This window comes from Carassius auratus, chromosome 18 (assembly GCF_003368295.1).
Source record: "Carassius auratus strain Wakin chromosome 18, ASM336829v1, whole genome shotgun sequence".
NCBI lineage: Eukaryota > Metazoa > Chordata > Actinopteri > Cypriniformes > Cyprinidae > Carassius > Carassius auratus.
The window spans coordinates 21,041,173-21,062,270 of NC_039260.1; the positions used below are offsets into that span (position 1 = coordinate 21,041,173).

Here is a 21,098-nt window from a genome sequence, read left to right on the forward strand (position 1 = left end):
CGAATCGTTCAGGCCCATAGTTCACGACCCATAGACAGAATCCGTTTTAACAGAGGTGCTGTTATTTGCTGAACTCAACTTGGTTTGACAACCTCTGCGGAAGAAAATAAGGTCATTGCGACACTTTACATGTATTATTCGAGATGTAGGTAAGCCTTTAGTAGCAGATAACAAACAAAAACAAAATGCTACACAGACACAGACTGTGCTTTTATATAACGTTACGTGTTTAGGTAAAGAGTAATAATAAAAAATTCCACTAAGTGTACTTAAGGAGAGTACACCGTCATGGTATTTTTAAACAATTAAATACTCTTTTAAAACGAGCATTTCAATAATGTCAAACTAAAGGTTTTGGATTTTAAATAACTTAATTTGATGTGTTGACTAACATAAAGAACACATTTTGCTTGATTACAATGAACTGTAATTTGTTACCCAATATTATTTTTTACTTCACATTAATTACATGTATTATATCTTAAATGTACTAAATTCCAAAGTAAAAATATATATTACACATAAAGATGTACTTAAGTGCTTCAAAAAAGCACTGTACAGTTGAACTAACTGCATATAAAGTACATTTAAACTGCGATGGCTTAATTTTCATGTAATTGTAAATAACATACAATTAAGAAAAAACTTTACATTCAGTGTATTATATTATTTTTTTCTATAATGAATGAGACTATCTTTATTAAAGTCATACAACTTCATTTTCTCTGTTGTAAAAATGCATAAAATGTTTGTGTCATAGTAAAGTGCTCAATGAATATAAAAAATGTTGTAGAAATAAACTTGAAGACTGTTGGAGTAGATTTTACTCCAGATGTGTGTTGATGGATTTTTGGATGATTTTTCACTTGAGCAATTGATGATGCTTCATCTTGTCAAATGAAGAGTTACAGATCATGACTATAAATATCCGTCTTAAATATTTCAGTAAACATTTCAGTAAATCACACTGGTGGAGGACTGGAGAATCCAGTGCTTAAGTGTTAGTTGAAAAGCTATTACACCCAAAAAAATGTCAAAAAAGCCCTATAATGGAAGTTTATGGTATTTTTCACCAATTCTATTGTTGAATGATGATGTAGTCACAACAGTCTCTTCAACCAGCAGCATGATTTATGTCTGCAGCACAGCACAAAGGATGCAGACTGAGAGTACAGGACAGGTTACGTGCTAAACTTACTTTTTTAAGGTTGTTTTTTTATATATATATATAAAGTGTGAAGCATTCATCATGTGTTCAGTCTGAGTTGTATATAAATTATGGTTTGTACCTAGATCTAGCTTTGATACAGTGGAAATATAAATCATAGAATAGCTCTTCTAAGAGCCAAAGAAAATGAAATATATTCTTCTCCCTTAAACGCTGGCAGACTGTCAGAATCAGTGTGTGAAATCTTTCTTTATGAGAATAAAACAGAAATAAATTCACCCATCATTTTCTACCACTTTAAATGGAGCATGAGTGCAAATAAGCTTTGACTTCCCCCAAGCACATATATAAATTCCCTAGTGTTTCTTGTGAAAAAGAATTTAATTTGCACTTGTACTTCATACAAAAACTCCACCTAAGTGCATTTAAAGAGAGTACACTTTCTTGTTTCTTAACACTCCTGTACACTTTTAAAAGTGCACTTTCTAATGTACAGGTGCATCTCAATAAATTAGAATGTTGTGGTAAAGTTCATTTATTTCAGTAATTCACTTTTTTCTTCCACTCAACTTTCTGTTAAAATGCTTGGATACAGCACTCTGATCACATCCATGCCATGCCGAATTGAGGCAGTAATTAAAGCAAAAGCAGCCCCTACCAAGTATTGAGTACATGTACAGTAAATGAACATACTTTCCAGAAGGCAAACAGTTCACTAAAATATGTTTCTTTTTTTATTGGTCTCATGAAGTATTCTTATTTGTTGAGATCGTGAATTGGTGGGTTTTTGTTAAATGTGAGCCAAAATCATCACAATTAAAGAACCAAAGACTTAAACTACTTCAGTCTGTGTGCACTGAATTTATTTAATACACGAGTTTCACAGTTTGAGTTGAAATACTGAAATAAATGATTTTTTCCACAACATTCTAATAGATTGAGATGCACCTGTATGTCAAATAAATAAAAGTTTATATTGAAGTATATTTTTAACCCGTTTTAATAATATTTTGGCATGCTTTAAAGAAGCACACTTATTTTAATGTGTTAACCATATTACATACGTTTCAATAGAAAAAAACATTAAAATATATTTTAGTTTACTATAAATGCTTTTCAGCACATCCTGTAGTACACTTTAATCATATTTCAGAGATTAAAGTGTACTTGTTGTCTGTAATTATGAAATAACTAATTGCATTTAACATAAATTAAAACTGTATTTAAATGTAACTGTAATTAACATGCATTTAAGTGTCCGAAGACGTCACATTCAATTTGCACTTGTGCTTCTGCACAACTGATTTTCTTTTCAACACAAAAACTAGAAAAGATGCACACTCAGTGTTTAGGCAATAAACTATATTTATAAATAAAACAATTTGTTTTGTTTTGTTGTAAAACAGTGTACAGCGAGTATTAAATTGAACCATTCAATACTATCTGTTTCCAATAATTCAAAATGTGATAAATGCATCTGAGAAAAAAAAAAAAGGTTTACAGAGAAAAAATGAAGCAGAGTGCTGATGGTTAATGATGACAGACATTAACATATTAAGTACTGTGTTGTTTGAGGAAGAGTGAGAGAGTCTCCATCATATAATAATAATAATAGTGCATCTTTAGGTTGCTTTAGGAGTGCTGATAACATTGAAACATTGAAAAGTCCTGTATGTAAACTTAAAATCTCTCTCTTTTTCTCTATCACTCTCCACCATTCTTAGCAGAAAATTAAAGCCAAAGATATAAAATAATTTCCAAAGAATCTATCTTTTGATAGTGCTTGTCTTTTTTAAAAATCATGAAAGACGATTTTTTCATCCTTAAAAAGCAAAAGGTCCTCACTTCCTTCTCATATCATGGTTATTTCTCTCACTCTTAATTTAGTTCATCTTTGATTGAAAAACATTTCTTGAGGTTAATAAACCAGTCAGAGGACAAAATTTAAAAAAAACGCAGGTAAAGTACATACAAAGTACACAAAAGCCAGCAAGCAATCACCTTCATCACTGCATCGCACAGAGTCTCCTTAAATCAGAGACCTCGGGTCTCTAAGGGCATGATGGGATACGTGATCTGTTCCAGTCTTCTTCACTGAAGAAAGTGCAAGCCACAGGACACAGGAGGGACATTAGGAGGGACACTCAGACTCAATGCATCTCTTTTTTGTCTTCCTCCTCATCTTTTTTTCTTGATTTCACAGTGCCTTGAGCACGTGAGCTGACCCTCGGGGTAACCTGAAGAGCATCACATGACGTCGACGAAGAACTCACTGGGGTTTCCCATGGCCATGCGGAAAGATTGGCGCGAGGCTGTGAGTTCGGGCGGCACCGAGGCCAGGTCTCGTTCTGGAGGAGAGCCCGGCGCTGCTGTTACGAGTGGCTGTGTTTGTGGCTGTGGAGGGAGGCCGGGCGCTGCACACACCAGGCTCTGGACGCTGCGGATGGTGTGTGAGCTACGCACGCTGTGTTCACTAGGGGGCGCTGCAGAGCACTCGCTGGGAGCCTTCTCTCTTTTCTCGGACTCGCTGCCACTGCCAGATCGGCCTCCAGACTCCTGCGTTCCAGCCGCTGCGTTTGTGTCATTCTTACTGCCGCTTCGATTCGAGCCACTGCTTCGACTGCCTGTGAGCGAAATGAAAGAAAGGACAAGAAAAGTGAGACTTCCTGTTTAAGTCTAATTCTTTGGGCACTTTTCAATGTTTTCACCTTGTCATCGGATCAGATATAATAAAGGGAGAGAAGCTGACCACAGGATCAGAAAGAGGCATTAAGGGGTGATATTAGCCCCTGGGAGTGATCTCCTGGGCATTTTTCTTTACCATTGTGAGTGAGTGTGTGTACATATAAGTGCTGTGCAACCATTAAAATATTTATCACATGTTTTTCTGTGATTAATCGCATTATGCACAAATTGGAGGAGCGGATAGCGTGTTTCATTTTGTTTCATGTTGTCTCGCCCCCATGCTAGTGGATCTGCCGTAGAGTCAATTGGTTGATCTTGGAGATAGCGGGTTAACTCCGTGTCAGCGCGCGCTCTGATCGGTAAATTAAGGGGCACAGATTTCAGACCTCCGTTTAGGAGATCTGTCACAAAACTCATCATCCCCGCCAAAGTATTTTGAGCAAATTTCAAAGCCGCACCCGCCCGCCATCCGCTGATTAGCTGACTGACTGTTTTGCGGTCTATGGCGATGCAATGCTTTGCTGATGCGAGCTGCAAAAAAAAAAAAAAAAGCCATTGTCTGTTCTAGAAAGGATGCAGCAAAGGTATTTAATGCTAATGTATGAGGCATAGGCCTACGCTGAGTTTAATTTATGATGAGATGCGCTCTAGTTCACAGTGCAGTGCAAGTGAACGCGGCGCGCTAGCGCTTCCATGTCACGGTTATCATTGTCTGCTATATTTGCTTTTTATTTATTAAAATACATGCAATTGGTTGATGAAACATTTATTAAAATTAAGATAAAATTTGTTCAAAACGAAATTCGTTTTTAAGAAAGGTTTTCTACAAAGCAAAATTTAATGAAGTGGTAAATATCATGTCTGACGATTTACAAAACTTCATTAAGTGGTAAAAACCATGTCTCCCGATATATTGCGCATCTTATGATCCTATCTAAAAAATGAAAATAATTTTTGATAAAAAATGTTTGTAAAAAATATTTTAATGACATGGTTTTGGCGGTAATAGAGTTCTAATGACGGTGTTCAAGTATAACCGCCGGTCTCACGGTTATATACTAACCGTCATACCCCTACTGCTATATGAACAAAAGTGCAATAACATTTGTTTTGCAAACACTTTAAACAAATATGCTGCTTTTTTACAGCAGAATTCCTTTTACATAATAGCAGTTAAAATATTTATTGTTAATCTCAACTTATAACATTTAAGCGTTTGACCCCCAAAGCCGTGTTCGTTTATCTAGTGTGATCGCTCCGGTTCGTTCAGCCGTCCCTGGCCCGTTTGGAAGAGATGGACCTATTTAGTTCTTGCTATGATTGATTGCAAAAAATCTGTGAAATTCTTTAATATTTAATTTTTAGTATCTCTTTTAAAAGGTTATTTTAAAATGTATTCCTTGGATGCAAAGCTAAATTTTCAGCATCATTACTCCGGTCTTCGGCGTCACGTGATCAGTCAGAAATCATTCTAATATGCTGATGCTGAGCAGAACTAAATGTAACGCCATACGTCTTAATTGCAATGTAATCATAATAGTTCTATTTAATTGGGCAGGTGCAGTTTTTGCCCCCATATCCTGAATTTGGAGGGCATTATTGTTAATTGCGGTGGCATTTATGCCTCAAGCCCCTGGTTAATTTCTGTCCCTGATGGAACGCAGTCTCACCTTCGCTGTGCGGGCTGCCAGCACTGCCGCCCCCCGCACTGAAGCTGTAGCTGGGGTCGTGCACAGGGTGGGGGTTGTACGGGTGAGGGATCGGGTACTGATAGGGGAACGTGAGCGGCCAGGGAGCTACACCAGGGTGAGGCAACGGAGCCAGAGTGTCCTGGTCAGACGCCCCACTAGAACCATCATGATCATGCAAGGAGAGACTGGCCATATCTGAGACAGAAGAGGAACAAACAGGAGGGAAGAGGGTTCACTCCAAATGAATAAATAAAAGATGCTTCAGTGTGAAAGAGTGGGGAGAAGTGGAGGAACTCACTGCCGCACACGTCACCAAAGATGTAATAGCACTGTTCAGAGAAGGTGATCTTGTTGACAGTGTGCCGGATGTAGCCAGCTTTGAGCAGGTTGCTGGCGTATTTGCGTGCCTCCCGTCTGTCAGTAAAGCCCTCGACGTGATGAAAGAGCCAATCCACCACATCTGAACCTGAGAGGAAAACCAATATTTTACTTCTGAAGACACTAGCGGAATATCCCCATCCAACTTCAATTCAATAAATTCTCTGAAACTAATTATTATTTAAAACAATAATGACTGTTACCAATAAAATCAAATGCTAAAGTGGTTGTAAATTCACCCTTGTGAAAAAGAAGTAGCCTTTAGAAAAGAGTACTTATTATGGAAATAATAACTATTTTGAATTTGACTTTATAAGAATATACTTGAGTGAACTGAGTATAATACATTTGTGTGCTATTTAAATTAAAATGTATTAAATAGTTTTAATAATTTATACTAAATGCAGTTTTTTTAAACTAAAGAGTGCTTTTTAGCCCACTTAAGTAGGTAGTAAGTAGTAAATATATTCGCAATTATACATTATATAGTAATGATAAAGTTGAATTTAAGTATATTTAAAATACTGTAAATTATCTTTTAATTGTAATATCCAATATCACATTACAGTAAAATTATGATCAAGTACACGTTAGTTTAGTATGCTATCAACACATCAAAATAAGTGTACTTCTTTAAAGCAAAAGATTATTAAACATACTTAACACATAGTATTAACAGTAGTTAAAGAAGGACAACACAAGGATTCCATCTTTAAAGTAAAACATTTTAAAAAAGTGTACTTAAGTGTGTGTTTCTCTTTTTAAGTGCCCATAAGCAGCTTTTTATTCAATTATTATTATATATTATATTACAGTTTTTACAAAAATATACTTTCAAGATTTGAAACACACTACAAGTGTACATTCAATGCAGTCACACATGTTTAAATGGATAGATACTGACAATGATGAAACATCAAACATGAGATCATAGATATAAAAAAAAAAGACCTGTTTATCCCTTTTGGTGGCATTTTGACTTCATGCTAAAGTGAAATGTTAAGAGAGAGGCCACAGGTTTACCTATGAAGGCGTTGGGGATGGTGATCTTCAGCCACATTCGGTCCCGCACCTCCAGGCCTGACTCTGAAGATGCCATTGCTTTGGCGACTGCTGCCATGTCGCTGTGGATGGACAGATGGAAATCCTCGAACCCTGCAGAGTGAAGCACAGCGAGATGGTGCACGGCAGTCTATAGATGTGAGTCAACTACAAACACGTGCTCTGAACATCAAGATGTAGACATCCTCAACTGATCTAGGAGGAGTTTCTGATTTCTCAAACATCACAAATCAATCTGATTTCCCCGGTGAAAAAGAGGTGCGCTTAATTGCACTTGTAGTGTACTTTACATCTTAAAAGTACACTTCCATGACTCTCTTAACACTTAAGTGCTCTTAGTAATAATGTCAAATAAAAAAGTGCATTTAAATAATTTATTTGTAATTCATTTTACATGCTTTAAAGCTGTACAGTTGTGTTGAGTTAACATACTAAGGCACACTAATACAAATTGAAACTATATTCATTTTTTTAATTGTAAATAACATGGAGTTATATGTAAACATTTCTTTCAGTTCATAGAAATGGATTTTCTTATTTTATGTACAATTATATGTAAACGTATTCTAAAGTGTACTTCTTTTTATGTATAGTCTTTGTTCAGTGTATAATTTACTGAATATATTTTGTTCATAACTACTCACAAATCTTTGATTTTAATTTGACACACTCAGTTGGTAAAGGCTACGGTCACAGCACAGTAAGCAGTGGGTTGGCAGATGAAGTCCTCCTCTGGTGACAGACAGCGTGTGCACAGCAGAGGTGGATTATGGGAAGGGTGGATGGATAAACACTTACGCTCAGTCTCTGGAATGGAGCTTGTGATGGAGGAGCTGGTGGAGGTGATTGTGCTCATGGAAGGGCTCATACCGTACACTGGGTACGCCCCCGTCATAGCGGCAGTGTGAGACACCCAGGCAGCAGGGTCTATGGGACGGATCGGCTCACCTGAACAAACACAGGGGGAGCAAACAGGTGCCTGGTCACTTCAGATGCTACCAAAGAGGTCGAAAACGGTCAAAGAAAATGGTTTAATTTTAATTGTGAGAGTGAAATGGTTGTGAACAGCACTTCATGTTTAAAAGAATAGTTCCACCCAGAAATTACATTTACTCAACCTGAGGCTATCCAAGTTGTTTCTTCATCTGAGAAATTCAACATTAAACCAATTGCTTAGCAGTGGATCCTCTGCAATGAATGGGTGCCGTCAGAATGAGAGTCCAAACAGTAGATAAAAACATCACAATAATCCACAAGTAATCCACACCAGTTCATCTTTTAAAGTCTCGTGAAGTGAAAAGCTGCATCTTTGGACATTTTAACTTTAAACCATCACAGTTGGCCAAAATTCAAGTCCATAATCCATAATGACACATCCTTAAGTGAAAAAGTCCATTCCCTCTCACATCTTAATCCACTGATATATTTGTTTAGAATTTTTTGGACTGTTTTCAGAGCTTGAACAAGATGTTTTCACTGGAGAAAGCAATATAGCATGGATAGGAGTGCAATCTTAAATATGTATTTTTTCTTACAAACACGCAGCTTTTCACTTTAAAAGACATTAACTGATGGACTGGAGTGGTGTGGATTACTTGTGGATTATTGTGATGTTTTCATCTGCTGTTTGGACTCCCCAAACCCATTCACTACAGAGCATCCATTGGTGAACAAGTGATGCAATGCTACATTTCTCCAAATCTGACGAAGAAACAAACTCCTCATCTACATCTTGGATAGCCTCAGGGTGATATCCTTTTGATTCTTTAATGCACTGTAACGCAGCAGCTCTCTTACTTCGTGGGAGGGTGAAACAGCTACGAGGGTTTGGATCCCAACATTTGGCCACAGTCAGTGTGATGGGTCTGTAAATGTAAACATACAGCAAAAAAAATCATCAGTGCTTATATAAATCTCGTTTAGTCTATAACGGGACATCACCACGTCCACTTCTTACCCAGGTTTATGGACGATCTCTCGCAGCACCCTCACTGCATCATCGTTACTCATGTTCTCAAAGTTGATATCGTTGACCTACAACAAAACAAGCAACTCTTAGAAATCACAAACAGCCGGCATGATCAGGAATATCTTACAGTATAAAACAGACCTGCAGAAGCATGTCCCCAGGCTCAATGCGTCCGTCAGCAGCCACTGCACCACCCTTCATGATGGAGCCGATGTAGATTCCTCCATCGCCCCTCTCATTACTCTGGCCGACTATACTGATGCCCAGGAAATTATACTTCTCTATAGTAAGACGGAGAGAGAAAAACAAAATGAAGTAATATGAGAATGCAACATTTTAAAATGAAACTTTTGTTAAAATGTAAAAAAAAAAAAAATCCCCACTTTCAGGTTTTTTATTATTAAACAGTCTCTGGTAAAGATTTTGTGTGATTGAATCTTGGGTTTCAAGCAGTTAATACTTTTATTCAGCAAGGATGCATTAAACTGATCAGAAGTGACAGTAGAGACCTTTATAATGCTACAAAAAAATCAAATAACTGCTGTATTTAAGCCTTTAGTTTATCAAAGATTAGCACAGTTTCCAGCAGCCAATCAGCATATTAAAATGATTTCTGAAGGATCATGTGACACTTAAGACTGAAGTAACGATGCTAAAAATTCGGCTTTGATCACAGGAATAAATTACATTTGAAAATAAATTAAAATGTTTCACAGTATTACTGTTTTTACTCTATTTTTGATCAAATAAAGAATGTTAACAGAGTTGTGCATGTTCAGCAGCAGACACACAGATAGACATGCGCACATACTCACCCATGTTTAATGTGACAGTGATGATGTTCAGAGACATGGTGGAGTCAGTGATGCTGCTGAACGATGAGGACTGGAGAGATCGAGAGAAAGAGAGCGAGAGATGAGGACACACTGATATAAACACTGATAGTCATGAGGTTTATCTGGACTCTCACCCGCTCCATCCTGGGTGCTTTGGGTTTCCGTCTGCGGCGGCGATGGCGTCTCATGAGACGTGACGATGTGCTCTGCTCCGTGGAGCTGCTGAACCTGTAGCAGCATCACAGATGACACACAATCTTCAGAACATCATATTCAGCCTGGAAGTGGCTTTTGTGCACATATAATGCACATTACAGTCGTCTCTGCTCTGATTGGTCAGGAGAGTCATGTGATGCTTACCAGCCAATCGTCTGCATTAGTGTAGTAGTGTATCAGAGCATGGAAAACCTTGCTTTGTGTTGACTTTCCAGAGCATGTGATCTGAGTGTACATTAAGTCATCTTCATGAGGAGCCATAAGCTACAATTAACATGTTCAAACATATCTCTGATTCTAACAATTATACTGGATCTTTTTGTACATATAACTTTATAATGTCCATATTCAGATGACCTCTGTTAAGATTGGCCTCTTTACATGTGAAAAATACCAGTATAGTTCACACTGTCATTGATCACGATGGGGCAGATGTCATAGATTTTATTATCTTTATGCAAAAATACTTTGGACCCTTATGGTTTTTGGGCATTTTTACATTATTTTCAGGACCATCGAGCTCATTCTGTCTTTTGATTCTCATCATGGTAATACAAACTACAAAATTTCATTCTTATTACTGTAACATAGAAAATAAAAATTAACATATTTTACTATTATTATAACGCATACATCAGCTTTTGTTGTATAGCCTTAAATCAATAAATAATTTAAATGTAAATTTTTACTTAAAAAAAATTATTACATTTTATTTTTATTAGTGCTGTCAAATGATTAATCGCGATTAATCACATTCATAATAAAAGATTTGTTTACATAATATGTGTGTATACTGTGTGTGTATATATATATATATATATATATATATATATATATATATATATATATATATAATACAAACACATGCATGTATATATTTAAGAAAAATATGTTATGTTTATATACTAAATATATTTATATATAATTTAAAATAAAAGAATATGAATATATAAATGTATAACCATGTAAATATTTTCAAAATATATACTGTATGTGTTTGTATTCATATATACATAATAAATACACAGTACACACATATATAATATACACAAAAACTGTTTGACATTTATTTTGCTAAAAAAATCTATGCAAAGTTGTATTTTGTACTATAATGCAGTAAAAAAAGTTTTACTGTAACAAAAATCAGTATTAAAAATTATGAGAAATTTAGATATCACTTTAAAATAAGGTTCATTAGTTCAGATAAGTTAACTACTTTAGTTTACATGAAATAAGCATGGAAAATATTTCTAAAGCATTTATTAATCTTAGTTCAAATTTATTTCAGCATTAACTAATGCATTATTAAAATCAAAAGTTGTGATTGTTAACATTGAATAATGTGCTGTAAATTAACATGAATTAACAATGAACGGCTTTATTTTCATTAACTAACATTAACAAAGTTTAATACATAGTGTAATAAATGTATTGTTCATTGTTTGTTCAAGTTAGTTAATACATTAACTAATGGAACCTTTTTGTAAAATGTTACCGAAATGTATTTATTTTACTAAAACATAAAATAGTATTCTTTACTGAAATACAATAAAAATGGAGTGCATTACTATAAAGAAAATCATTTGTAAATAAAATAATGAGAAAGACAATATCAGATGCACTACAATAATGTGAACTGAGATTTATGTCATATTGGAAACAATTCTGAGGATGCTAATAGTACAGTAGATTAAATCTACTTGCAAAATATGATGTTTTCTTTCTTTACAGACTGACTGACCATTGTGCGGTTTAAAGACAGGTTTATAAAAAATCACAGATGCCACAATAGCAGACTGACAAGGGAAAAATTAATTAATATAAATTACTGCAAAAATTGTCTCCACTAATAACTAGATAACAGAAAAAGCTGTGCATGAAAAAAAAAGTAAAAAATATAAGGACCTAATTTAATGAAGATCTTTTGATGGTAGTTTTTTTTCTCAAAATTAAACTTAAAGTGAAGTGAATCTCAGAGCAGATGAAATTCATGTGTTAATGTGAGCATATATTGAAACCCAGTGAGCATCACGTGTGTTTGAGTTTGTGTAGCAGACAAAACTACACAGACTTACTAGCAACACGCACTGACTGGCTGTTGTTTGTGTTTATTTCTGCTGTTAGAAGAATCGACATTGAGTAAAAATGTGACCCTGGAGCATAAAACCAGTCTTAAGTCTCTGGGGTATATTTGTAGCAATAGCCAAAAAAAAAACATTGTACGGGTCAAAATTATTGACTTCTCTTTTATGGCAAAAATCATTAGGATATTAAGTAAAGATCATGTTCCATGAAGATATTTTGTTATATTTCCTACCATGAATATATAAAACGTAATTTTTGATTAGTAATATGCATTGCTAAAAATTAATTTGGACAATTTTAAAGGTGATTTTCTCAATATTTAGATTCCAGATTTTCAAATAGTTGTATCTCGGGCAAATATTGTCCGATCCTAACAAACCAGACATCAATGGAAAGCTGATGATGTATACATCTAAATTGACACTTATGACTGGTTTTGTGGTCCTTATAATCATATTTACATTATTGACAAATTTGAACTATGATACGAAACTGTTTTATCGCCCAGGCCTACATCAGACATCTGTTTCAAAAGAGTAAGAGAAAAGCTTGTTTTCCGTGACTGGTGTCTTGACACTCGCCTGCTAGTGGAGTCCTCCTCCTCGGAGTCGAAGAAGCTGGTTGTGTCCAGCTCGCTGCTCATCAGCGTGGAAGAGCTCTCAAAGCCGGCGATCTCCGGCCTGCGCTCCGGTCGTGAGTGACCGTTCAACCGGCCTCCTGCAGCACACAACACTCATCAAACAAGCCTGTGTGTTTCCTCGTCATTAGCCAGGACTGACTTGTGGGTAAACTCACCATGGTCGTGTGTATCTTTCCTCCGAGGCCTCTCTCTGTCTCTGACTCTCTCTCGCTCTCGGTCTCTTCTCAGCGATGGACCCACCTCAGGCTCGGTATCATTGCCCAGGTCACCCTGACTTCCTGCGGCATTCGCACTGGAACAAAGAGGATGAAGATGAAGTGATGAAGGACGGGTGTCCAGAAGACAGATGCTGAGTAATACGTGCCACACACATAGTTCACATATGAAGGCTTTTTAAAGAGAACTCTTTTACAATTAGTCATAGATGAGCAAAACCAATTAACTTAATGATTAATTTGCAAAATCAATCCATAAAGCAATTGTAAATCATTGGAAAATGAAAGAGTGTCATGTTAGAATCATAGACACCTCAACAATTGACCTATTCAATACAATTAAACAAAACCACTGCGATGAACTGCAGTATTGAACTAAGAATGAAATTCATATTATAGTCAGATAAAACTACAACCATTAAAAAAGTTACTAGAAATTTCATACAGAAATATATATATATAAACACACATACACACACACACACACATTTATTTTATTATTATTATTATTTTCTTGAAAATATACTAAACAAAAAATGGCCCAAAATATATGAGTAAAATATATAATTTATGTATAATAAAACATATCATTTTTGGTATATTTTGAAATATATTTATACAATATAATTTTTTTAAATATATTTTTAAATAAAATAAAAACTTTTACATGCTTTCATTGAGTTAGCTGCAAACAATTCAAATTTTTGTAACTCGAAGTACTTAATTAACTAAACAAATTAAGCTAAAAATATTAATAATAATAATAATAATAAAATAAAAAAATTACTAAAACTTGAACTAAATTTAACATGAAAACAGAAAATACAAAAATTAAATTAAATTAAAGGTAACTTTTTAGGTATTTTATTATCTAAAATCAATATTTTTATTCATAAATATGCCCTCAATGGTGTACAAATACCTATGCCAATGTTTAAACTAATCCTCGTAAATGAAGAATTTATTATCTTTATATACATGGGACGGGTAGGTCGACGGAGGCTTCCATGTAGTTCCGCCATCTTGCAAAACTATAATAGCAGAGAGGGACAAAAAGTACTAAGCCAACGCGTTTCCACAGCGCGTTTTCGGTCAGAGCCAGAAACGCAGGTGCAGAGCAGTGAGAGGTGCTTGAAACTGCACCGGCAAGTTTAAAAGTCTGGATTGCATTCTTATTATGGACCATACATATGCCGCGCCACAGGAGAAGAAAACATCGTCGCCAAAACAGTCAAAAATAGAACGTAAAAGGAAACGTGACCGTAGATTACAGAAAACAAGAGTTAATGTCGGGGAAGCTTTTTCTAGGTGGAAAGAGCTAATGCTGGATAAAGATTTCAAAAGAGACGCTGAAGTGGCCAGTTTTCTTCTCGACAGGTAAGTCAGTGTTACAATCTATATTATAATATTTTTTTATATCTAACAATGCATATAATTCAGAAAATATAACGAATAAATTAGACATAACTACTAATTACAATATTTCATGTTTTCCACAGTCAGTAATTCATACTGTAACATTCGTTTGTTAGTTGTCATGTTGCAGTTTGTTTGAAATAACACACCTGTTCACCTGAAGGAAAACTCGATGAAGTGCTATTAGAAGACATCCTGTCACAGCTTTTTGGTACATATCGCCTACCGTAGATGCAACGCGCATTTGAAAAAGCTAGGCGCTGGAGAGCAAAATTAGTTTGAATGCAAAATACAATTTCACCACTAGATGGGAGTAATTCCTACTTAGTGTCCCTTTAAACAGATAATATATTTAATAGTGTTTTCTTATAGTAGTATACTACTATTATAGTATATGAATGATACTAAAATAACACTGGACAGAACACATGCACAGACAGTATGTGTTTCATTAGCCTGTCACGCCATAAACAAGCTAATGAGCAGCATTTTCTAGCTAGCTTAAAAGCTATAAAGCATCAATAGTACACAAAATGTGTACAGTAACATTCCCAATGAAAACCTAATTATGGCTAAAAACTATTTGTAACTCAGAAAGTTCATGAAAGTGTCATAAATGTCAGCTGATCCTGTGTATTGGAGCAAAGTACAGTGTTGAAGTGTTTCTGTATGTGAGGAGATCTTCGTCCATGTGTACTGAGGATCAACAGCAGAGGGAGATCACAGGATGCGGCTGTATTTCTCCAAACTGCTCTTGGCCTGTGTTCAGTGTATGAATAATTAACCTGCACACAAACACACTCACACAGAGGGGAGTCATGCTGCCTGACAGACAGAACAGGAAACACACACACACAGACAGGAAACACCAGCACGACAAACAAGTATGCACACACATGTGGTTACACACAGATAAAGACACCCACTGACCAACTGTGCCACAAACAGACCTGTGGGGAAACCCAGAAACCTGGAGGACCACACACTGATATGAACAAGAAAATAAATAACATCAAAACCTATATAAGGGCTGCACGATTTTGTCAAAATAAATCATTTTGGTATTATTTTGAGAGTGAAAGTTGAATTCTGAAATCAGTAACATTTAACGTCCCAACAGTAAGCCCTTGTTCAGCAGCTTTTTGGTTTTGGATGCATTTTTTCCAATTCATTTTCTCCACAGGGATTTATTCAATGCAATTACATGAACTTAAGTGTGCTTTTGTTGGCTTAGGACTTAAGTACATATTTATATTTCATAATTGCTTCTAAAGTATGGATGCGATTTGAATTTTTCCTTTCTCTTTGGAGTGTTACAAGCTCTTGGTGCATGAAGAAGCTCTGTACAGTTGCAAAGACTAAAGTCTCAATCCCAAAGAGATATTCTTTATCAAAGTTAAGACTCGTCTATACCCCCCTAAAACACCTCGTTCAAACACGGCCCCACGTCTACATCACAATGTGGGAAGATTTGCATAACATCGCCAAAAAAATTATCACACAAAAAACGGCCAGGGTTTTTTGGCCCGACGAAAACCTTTGGCCAAAGCGGGCCAGCTGGAGCTAGAGAAGTGGTTATGAACAAAGGCAGAGTTTCTCCATCTCTGGAAAGCATCAGTGCTGCAGATCATTTCATAAAGATAGCAGCTATAACATCAGCATTAAAGACTTGTTAAAATAAGTTGAGTTCAAAACTCACTCTTAGTCAGCAGACGTTAGTTAGTGTTCGTTTTGTGATCGTGCTAGTTCCAGTGACTTATTTCTCATTAGTTTTCTGATAACTTCTCTTTGTTGGTGAAATGATGAGGTTTCATGATGTTTTTCCTGAGAGGTGTGTAAAGGGCGGATTTTAGTGAAGCTCAGCAGAGCTTCTGACCCGATGGTGGAAACGCAGCGCTATTTTGGCTTCAGTGCTACAGGTCCAAGGCTATTAGCCCCATCCAACCCGATTAAAGCACTGGCTCGCACTGGCCCGACAGTGGAAAAGCGGCTAATTGGAACACAGTTCATGCACGGAGCTCACTTCTTACAAGCGGATTATCTGAATGAGGTGTGTTAACAAAGAGAGACATGCAAAACGTGCAGAGATGGGGGGAGCGAGGACTGGAATTGAGAACCAGTGGTGTAGAATAGCGCTTTTTTTGACGTTTCTCTGATCACAAATGCAGGCATGGTTTTCTGTTTAGGCGGCACGATACAATGCAACTTGTTAAAAGACAGAATAAGTCATTATAATCTGCAATTATGTCCCCACTGGATGCAACAAATGCCTCGTTTGTAATGGGTTTTTATTGTTTTTGTCTAGTCAATCCGGGACACGCATCACAGTGTGTTAAGGAGTGTAACATTTCCGTCAGACGCTTTGTCGTTCGGCCAATCACAATGCACTGGACAGCTGGCCAATCAGAGCACACCTCGCTTTTCAGACCGATGAGTTTTGTAAAAAACGATGCATTTCATAATGGTGGGCCATAGAGGAGAAACAATAATGTACACTGTAAAAAATAAGTGTAATTTTAACTGTAAAATTTTGTAAAAACGCTACGGAAAAAAACTGATAATAGGTTAACAGTAAGTTCCCGTACTATATACAGGGAAAAACTGTAAAAGATCTAACAAAGCATTTAATGTAAATTTACAGTAAAATTCTGTTAATTATACAGCTTTTAGAAGTAAAAAAAGAACAAATCAATGTATAATTTACAGTCTAAAACTGTAAACTGATATTCCCAGAATTCCCTGCGTGACACTCCACGTTTGAAAGTATTTTGTTTAAATAATCATGTTTTTAAATAGTTCTTGTTATCAGTTATGTACATTTGAGCTTTATGTTACATCTTCTGTTGCTTAATGAAAGTTTTTTGCATTATTTAAGTATCACGTGTGTTACCATGATGGTGTTTTGTGTTTCCATAAATGTGCACCTTCTATATGTTAATATATACTTCTGCTTGTGGTGAAGCTACTTGTGATGAGCTTTGATACTTCATGTGGCTTTCTCTTATACAGTACCATCTTTATTATTATGGTGGTTGTCAGTATTTTCAAGGTACAAAACAGATTTAATTTTGTGTGTTGTTGAATTTACTGGTTTATATTCACATTTTCTTGTTTGTAAATTACAGCTTTATATTGTAAAATTAACAGTTTTTGACGTAAATGTGTTTACAGTTTTCTGTATTTTTACAAAATTATTCTGGCAACCACAGCTGCCAAAAAGTTTTTGTAAAAACAACAAGAAATTTTTTACAGTGTACAGTATGTGTTTTTTAACCTTATACTGCATAAACACATTTCATTACACCAAATACACAAAATAATGTTCTTTTTAACAACATCATATGAACCCTTTAAAATAGGCTGCATCACATTTTAATTAGCTGTTCAGACCTAATAGCACTTCACCTCCACCAGGTCTTTTTCTTAACCACCTTCACATTCCCGTCAAAATGAGCACTTAAAGCAATCAATGCCTTTGTAAGTAAAACATTGATCTAAATTGATGAGCAGGTCTTTCTTTGAGGGCCTGTAGAGTTGATTAGATTTACAAGTAACAGGGTCTCCGGCTAATTGGAAAATTTGAACACGTGGATCTGAGACTCGCACAGCTCCTTATAACACACTCCTGTGATCAGCCAGATGTCATTAAGGGTATTGACGTGTAAGCGCTCTTGGGGTTAGGGCTCTGATTAGTTCACGTTAAAGGAAACTGGTGCCTTTGAGACGAAGGGTAATGAGTTAATGTCAACACCGAGCGCTTCCGGTCTCTAACCACCTCAAATGAGTGTATCTGACAAGATCACAAACAGCATTTAGAATACGGTGTCCTTTCTTTAAGTTATTATTGTTTAATTGTTTTCTGTTAAAATGCATTTTTCAAATACTAGTTTACTGTTCAAAGACAACTACAACAAAGCCATACAGTGTGAAAACTGTGGCTACAAAACGTCTGGCTCAACCTGTGGTGTGATTCAGAGGCCGTTTACACAAAAAGGTTATCAGACAAAAACGGGACACTTTTTATGCATTTTGCCTGTGCGTTTACATGACAACAGTTTTTTGTTAACTGAAAAACATATTTTTGGAAATGGGTTTCAAAGTGCAAGTTTTTGAAAATGCCACCATTATCGTTTTTTCGTATAAACACCCAATATGCTCAGTATGTGTTGTTTTTAAAGGCAAATGCGAACAAACGTACACAACAATGGCGGAGTATTTGGTAGTTGTTGCTGCTCATAAGTTTGCTAACACTTCATCAGCAAAGTGTGAATTTACTTCACCAATACTACAACCAACAGCAGAGACGCATCATATACATCATATAATCGTCAGGTACTGTTTAATAACACGGTGACAGCGCCAACTACTGGTCTGGCATACAGCATTTCTGCCCGTTTTTGACTTCATCGATGTCGTGTAAACATAGTCTTAGAGGTGTGACTACCTGCTTCAACAATGACTAATGAGAAAGCATTTGAGTAGAAACATAATTATATCATGTTGATGTAAGAACTGCTTTATGTGAAATAGAAATGTTCTTAATTGATTATACATAAACATCACTTAAAGTATCAGTGAAAACTTTAGTTTTGGTTTCTATACATTTTTTATTTTAGTACATCACTACTAATATCGACTGAATATGTATTATTTTGGTCTGTTGGTGTACTACACACCACCACACACTCACTCACTCACACTCACACACTCACACACACACGCACGCACGCACACACACACACACACACACACACAGAGAGAGAGAAAGACAGTGTGGGATAGCTGTGGGGTTACTGACTGGAAGGAAGGGGGTCTGGAGTCTCCGATGCCTCCTGTCCTCTCCAGCGGGGGCGGCACATCGGCCTGAGAGTCTGCACACACTGAACCGCTGTCAGAGCCATGAGAGCCGTCTGCAGACACCAGCTGTACAGAGACACAGAAAAAGAGTTATCTACAGCAAAGGAAGTTACGCTCTATCTACAGCATATGTGACATGATCGAAAATGTCTCATGCTAACATAATTTTCTCCATGTTTTAAAACCAACGGAGATCTGAGGGCACAGGGGGCATGTCATAGTTTAGGAGGGGTATAAATGAACCAGAATGCCATGAACCCTATAATAATGATCATTATGAGTGTCTTGGAAAGAGAGCTTTCACATGCCTGCTGGAGAAACAGAGAGTCTCTTATACGACCACATCCGCTCATACGTCCTGCGACACTGGCCACAATGTGCTGCATTGGAGTCCCAACACCACCCTAAATCTGTCTGATTGAATCTTCTCGTTATGGAGGGGATATTTCAGGAGTGTTTTTCACCCACCCTGTGACTTCACTTAGATAATCCAATCACAGCCAACATGGAAGGAGACAATGTACTTTAAGAGCACAGCAGCACAGAGAAGAAGCAGCCATTTTCACTTATTACACCTTGGGTGATACTTATTACATTTTGGGTCATAGTTTTCTTTTTTTCTTTTTTAACACTATTTCCCATATTTTCCACAATCTGAAGGAACAGCTCAAATAAAAAAAAGAAGAAGAAAAGAAAAAGAAAGAAAGAAAAAGCACAATCGGATATGTTAAATGTATAAAATAATAAATACAAATGCATCTAAATAAATGAATAAATAAAGTTTATTCTTATGATACTCCTTGTAAAATGGTACATGCAAAACATTATTTAGGCCTGGTTTAAGATATAGCCAAAAAAATAGCCATTTGAATGAAACATTACATAAAATAATAAACTTAACGTGATGCATATTTGCCTGTCATACAGAAATTAAAAAGAAAAGAAATAAGTACGATTTCTGTAGTAGTACTAATAAACTGAAAGTGTTTTCAATACACACTAACCAGGTTTATGTATTTATAATCAATAAATCCAATCTGGTTTACACAGTTATGTTTAATCGTGTGCATAACTGAATATATTTAATTGTTTTCATGATGAACTAATTTATGCCGAATTAACAATTAGGATAAATGCATTTCGAAAATATGTTTACTTAAAAAAAATAGAAGCAAATAGTTAATAAATTATGCAATTTTTTTAGTAAATAATTATAATCTCATTTTTTAATGTATGAGTGATAAATAGTTTATTAGTTTATGTTAAAACTGCATAAATGGAAATTTGATATGCAACATGAATACATAAATCTTACATTTATGTATGCATTTGAGAATGAAATGAGGCCAAAAAGGGCATCCATAACTTTTAGAACTTATTTGATTTGTGAGTGTGTGTGAGTGTTTGTATATATATTTATCCCAATCACTAATCTGCCACAATAAATTGCTTTTCTGGCAGCAAATGTTAATATATGGTAGAATTTCCTGTTGGCAGACTCTAGATCTAATCCTAATTGATGGATGCCAAGAATAAAATCAAATGTTGTGTTTTACAGTAATAACCAGCTGACTACTCCCAGGTGTTGAAAGCGATGCAGTACCGCTCTGATCACTAGATGGCCCTCCAGCACACTTGCGTTGCTCTTTCAAAGGCTGCGAGCTCTTTGACGGACAGAGCCAAGTCCCTCCCTGCCCGACAGCTTCCACAGGCTCGGCTCTGCATGGGAAAGCTGCTGGTGTGAATCTGAAACCGGGGCAGTAAGAGGACGTGCATATTTCCCTCGCCCCAGGTTCCTGCCTCTCCTGGCCGCTGCATTGGAAAAGCGCATCTGAAAATGGCAGGGAGTAAAGCAGCCATAAAGAGCACACCTTGTGCTT

The 21,098-nt window shown here is 36.1% G+C and overlaps 1 protein-coding gene across 1 annotated transcript in view; it reads right to left on the reverse strand.

Annotated features, from left to right (window-relative positions):
- Window positions 1–2,493: 2,493 nt before the first annotated feature.
- The window catches only part of LOC113118650 (segment polarity protein dishevelled homolog DVL-3-like), a 29,468-nt gene continuing 10,863 nt past the window's right edge, over window positions 2,494–21,098 (reverse strand). Inside the window, exons 3-15 of the mRNA XM_026287983.1 lie at window positions 19,160–19,284; window positions 12,886–13,022; window positions 12,672–12,807; window positions 9,924–10,017; window positions 9,769–9,838; window positions 9,095–9,234; window positions 8,942–9,018; window positions 8,782–8,849; window positions 7,783–7,932; window positions 6,946–7,077; window positions 5,843–6,010; window positions 5,524–5,739; window positions 2,494–3,792 (exon numbers count right to left, since the gene is read on the reverse strand). Of these exons, the coding sequence (XP_026143768.1) occupies window positions 3,416–3,792; window positions 5,524–5,739; window positions 5,843–6,010; window positions 6,946–7,077; window positions 7,783–7,932; window positions 8,782–8,849; window positions 8,942–9,018; window positions 9,095–9,234; window positions 9,769–9,838; window positions 9,924–10,017; window positions 12,672–12,807; window positions 12,886–13,022; window positions 19,160–19,284 (1,890 nt within the window). The 3' untranslated portion in view covers window positions 2,494–3,415. The remainder of the gene's footprint in view (window positions 3,793–5,523; window positions 5,740–5,842; window positions 6,011–6,945; window positions 7,078–7,782; window positions 7,933–8,781; window positions 8,850–8,941; window positions 9,019–9,094; window positions 9,235–9,768; window positions 9,839–9,923; window positions 10,018–12,671; window positions 12,808–12,885; window positions 13,023–19,159; window positions 19,285–21,098) is intronic.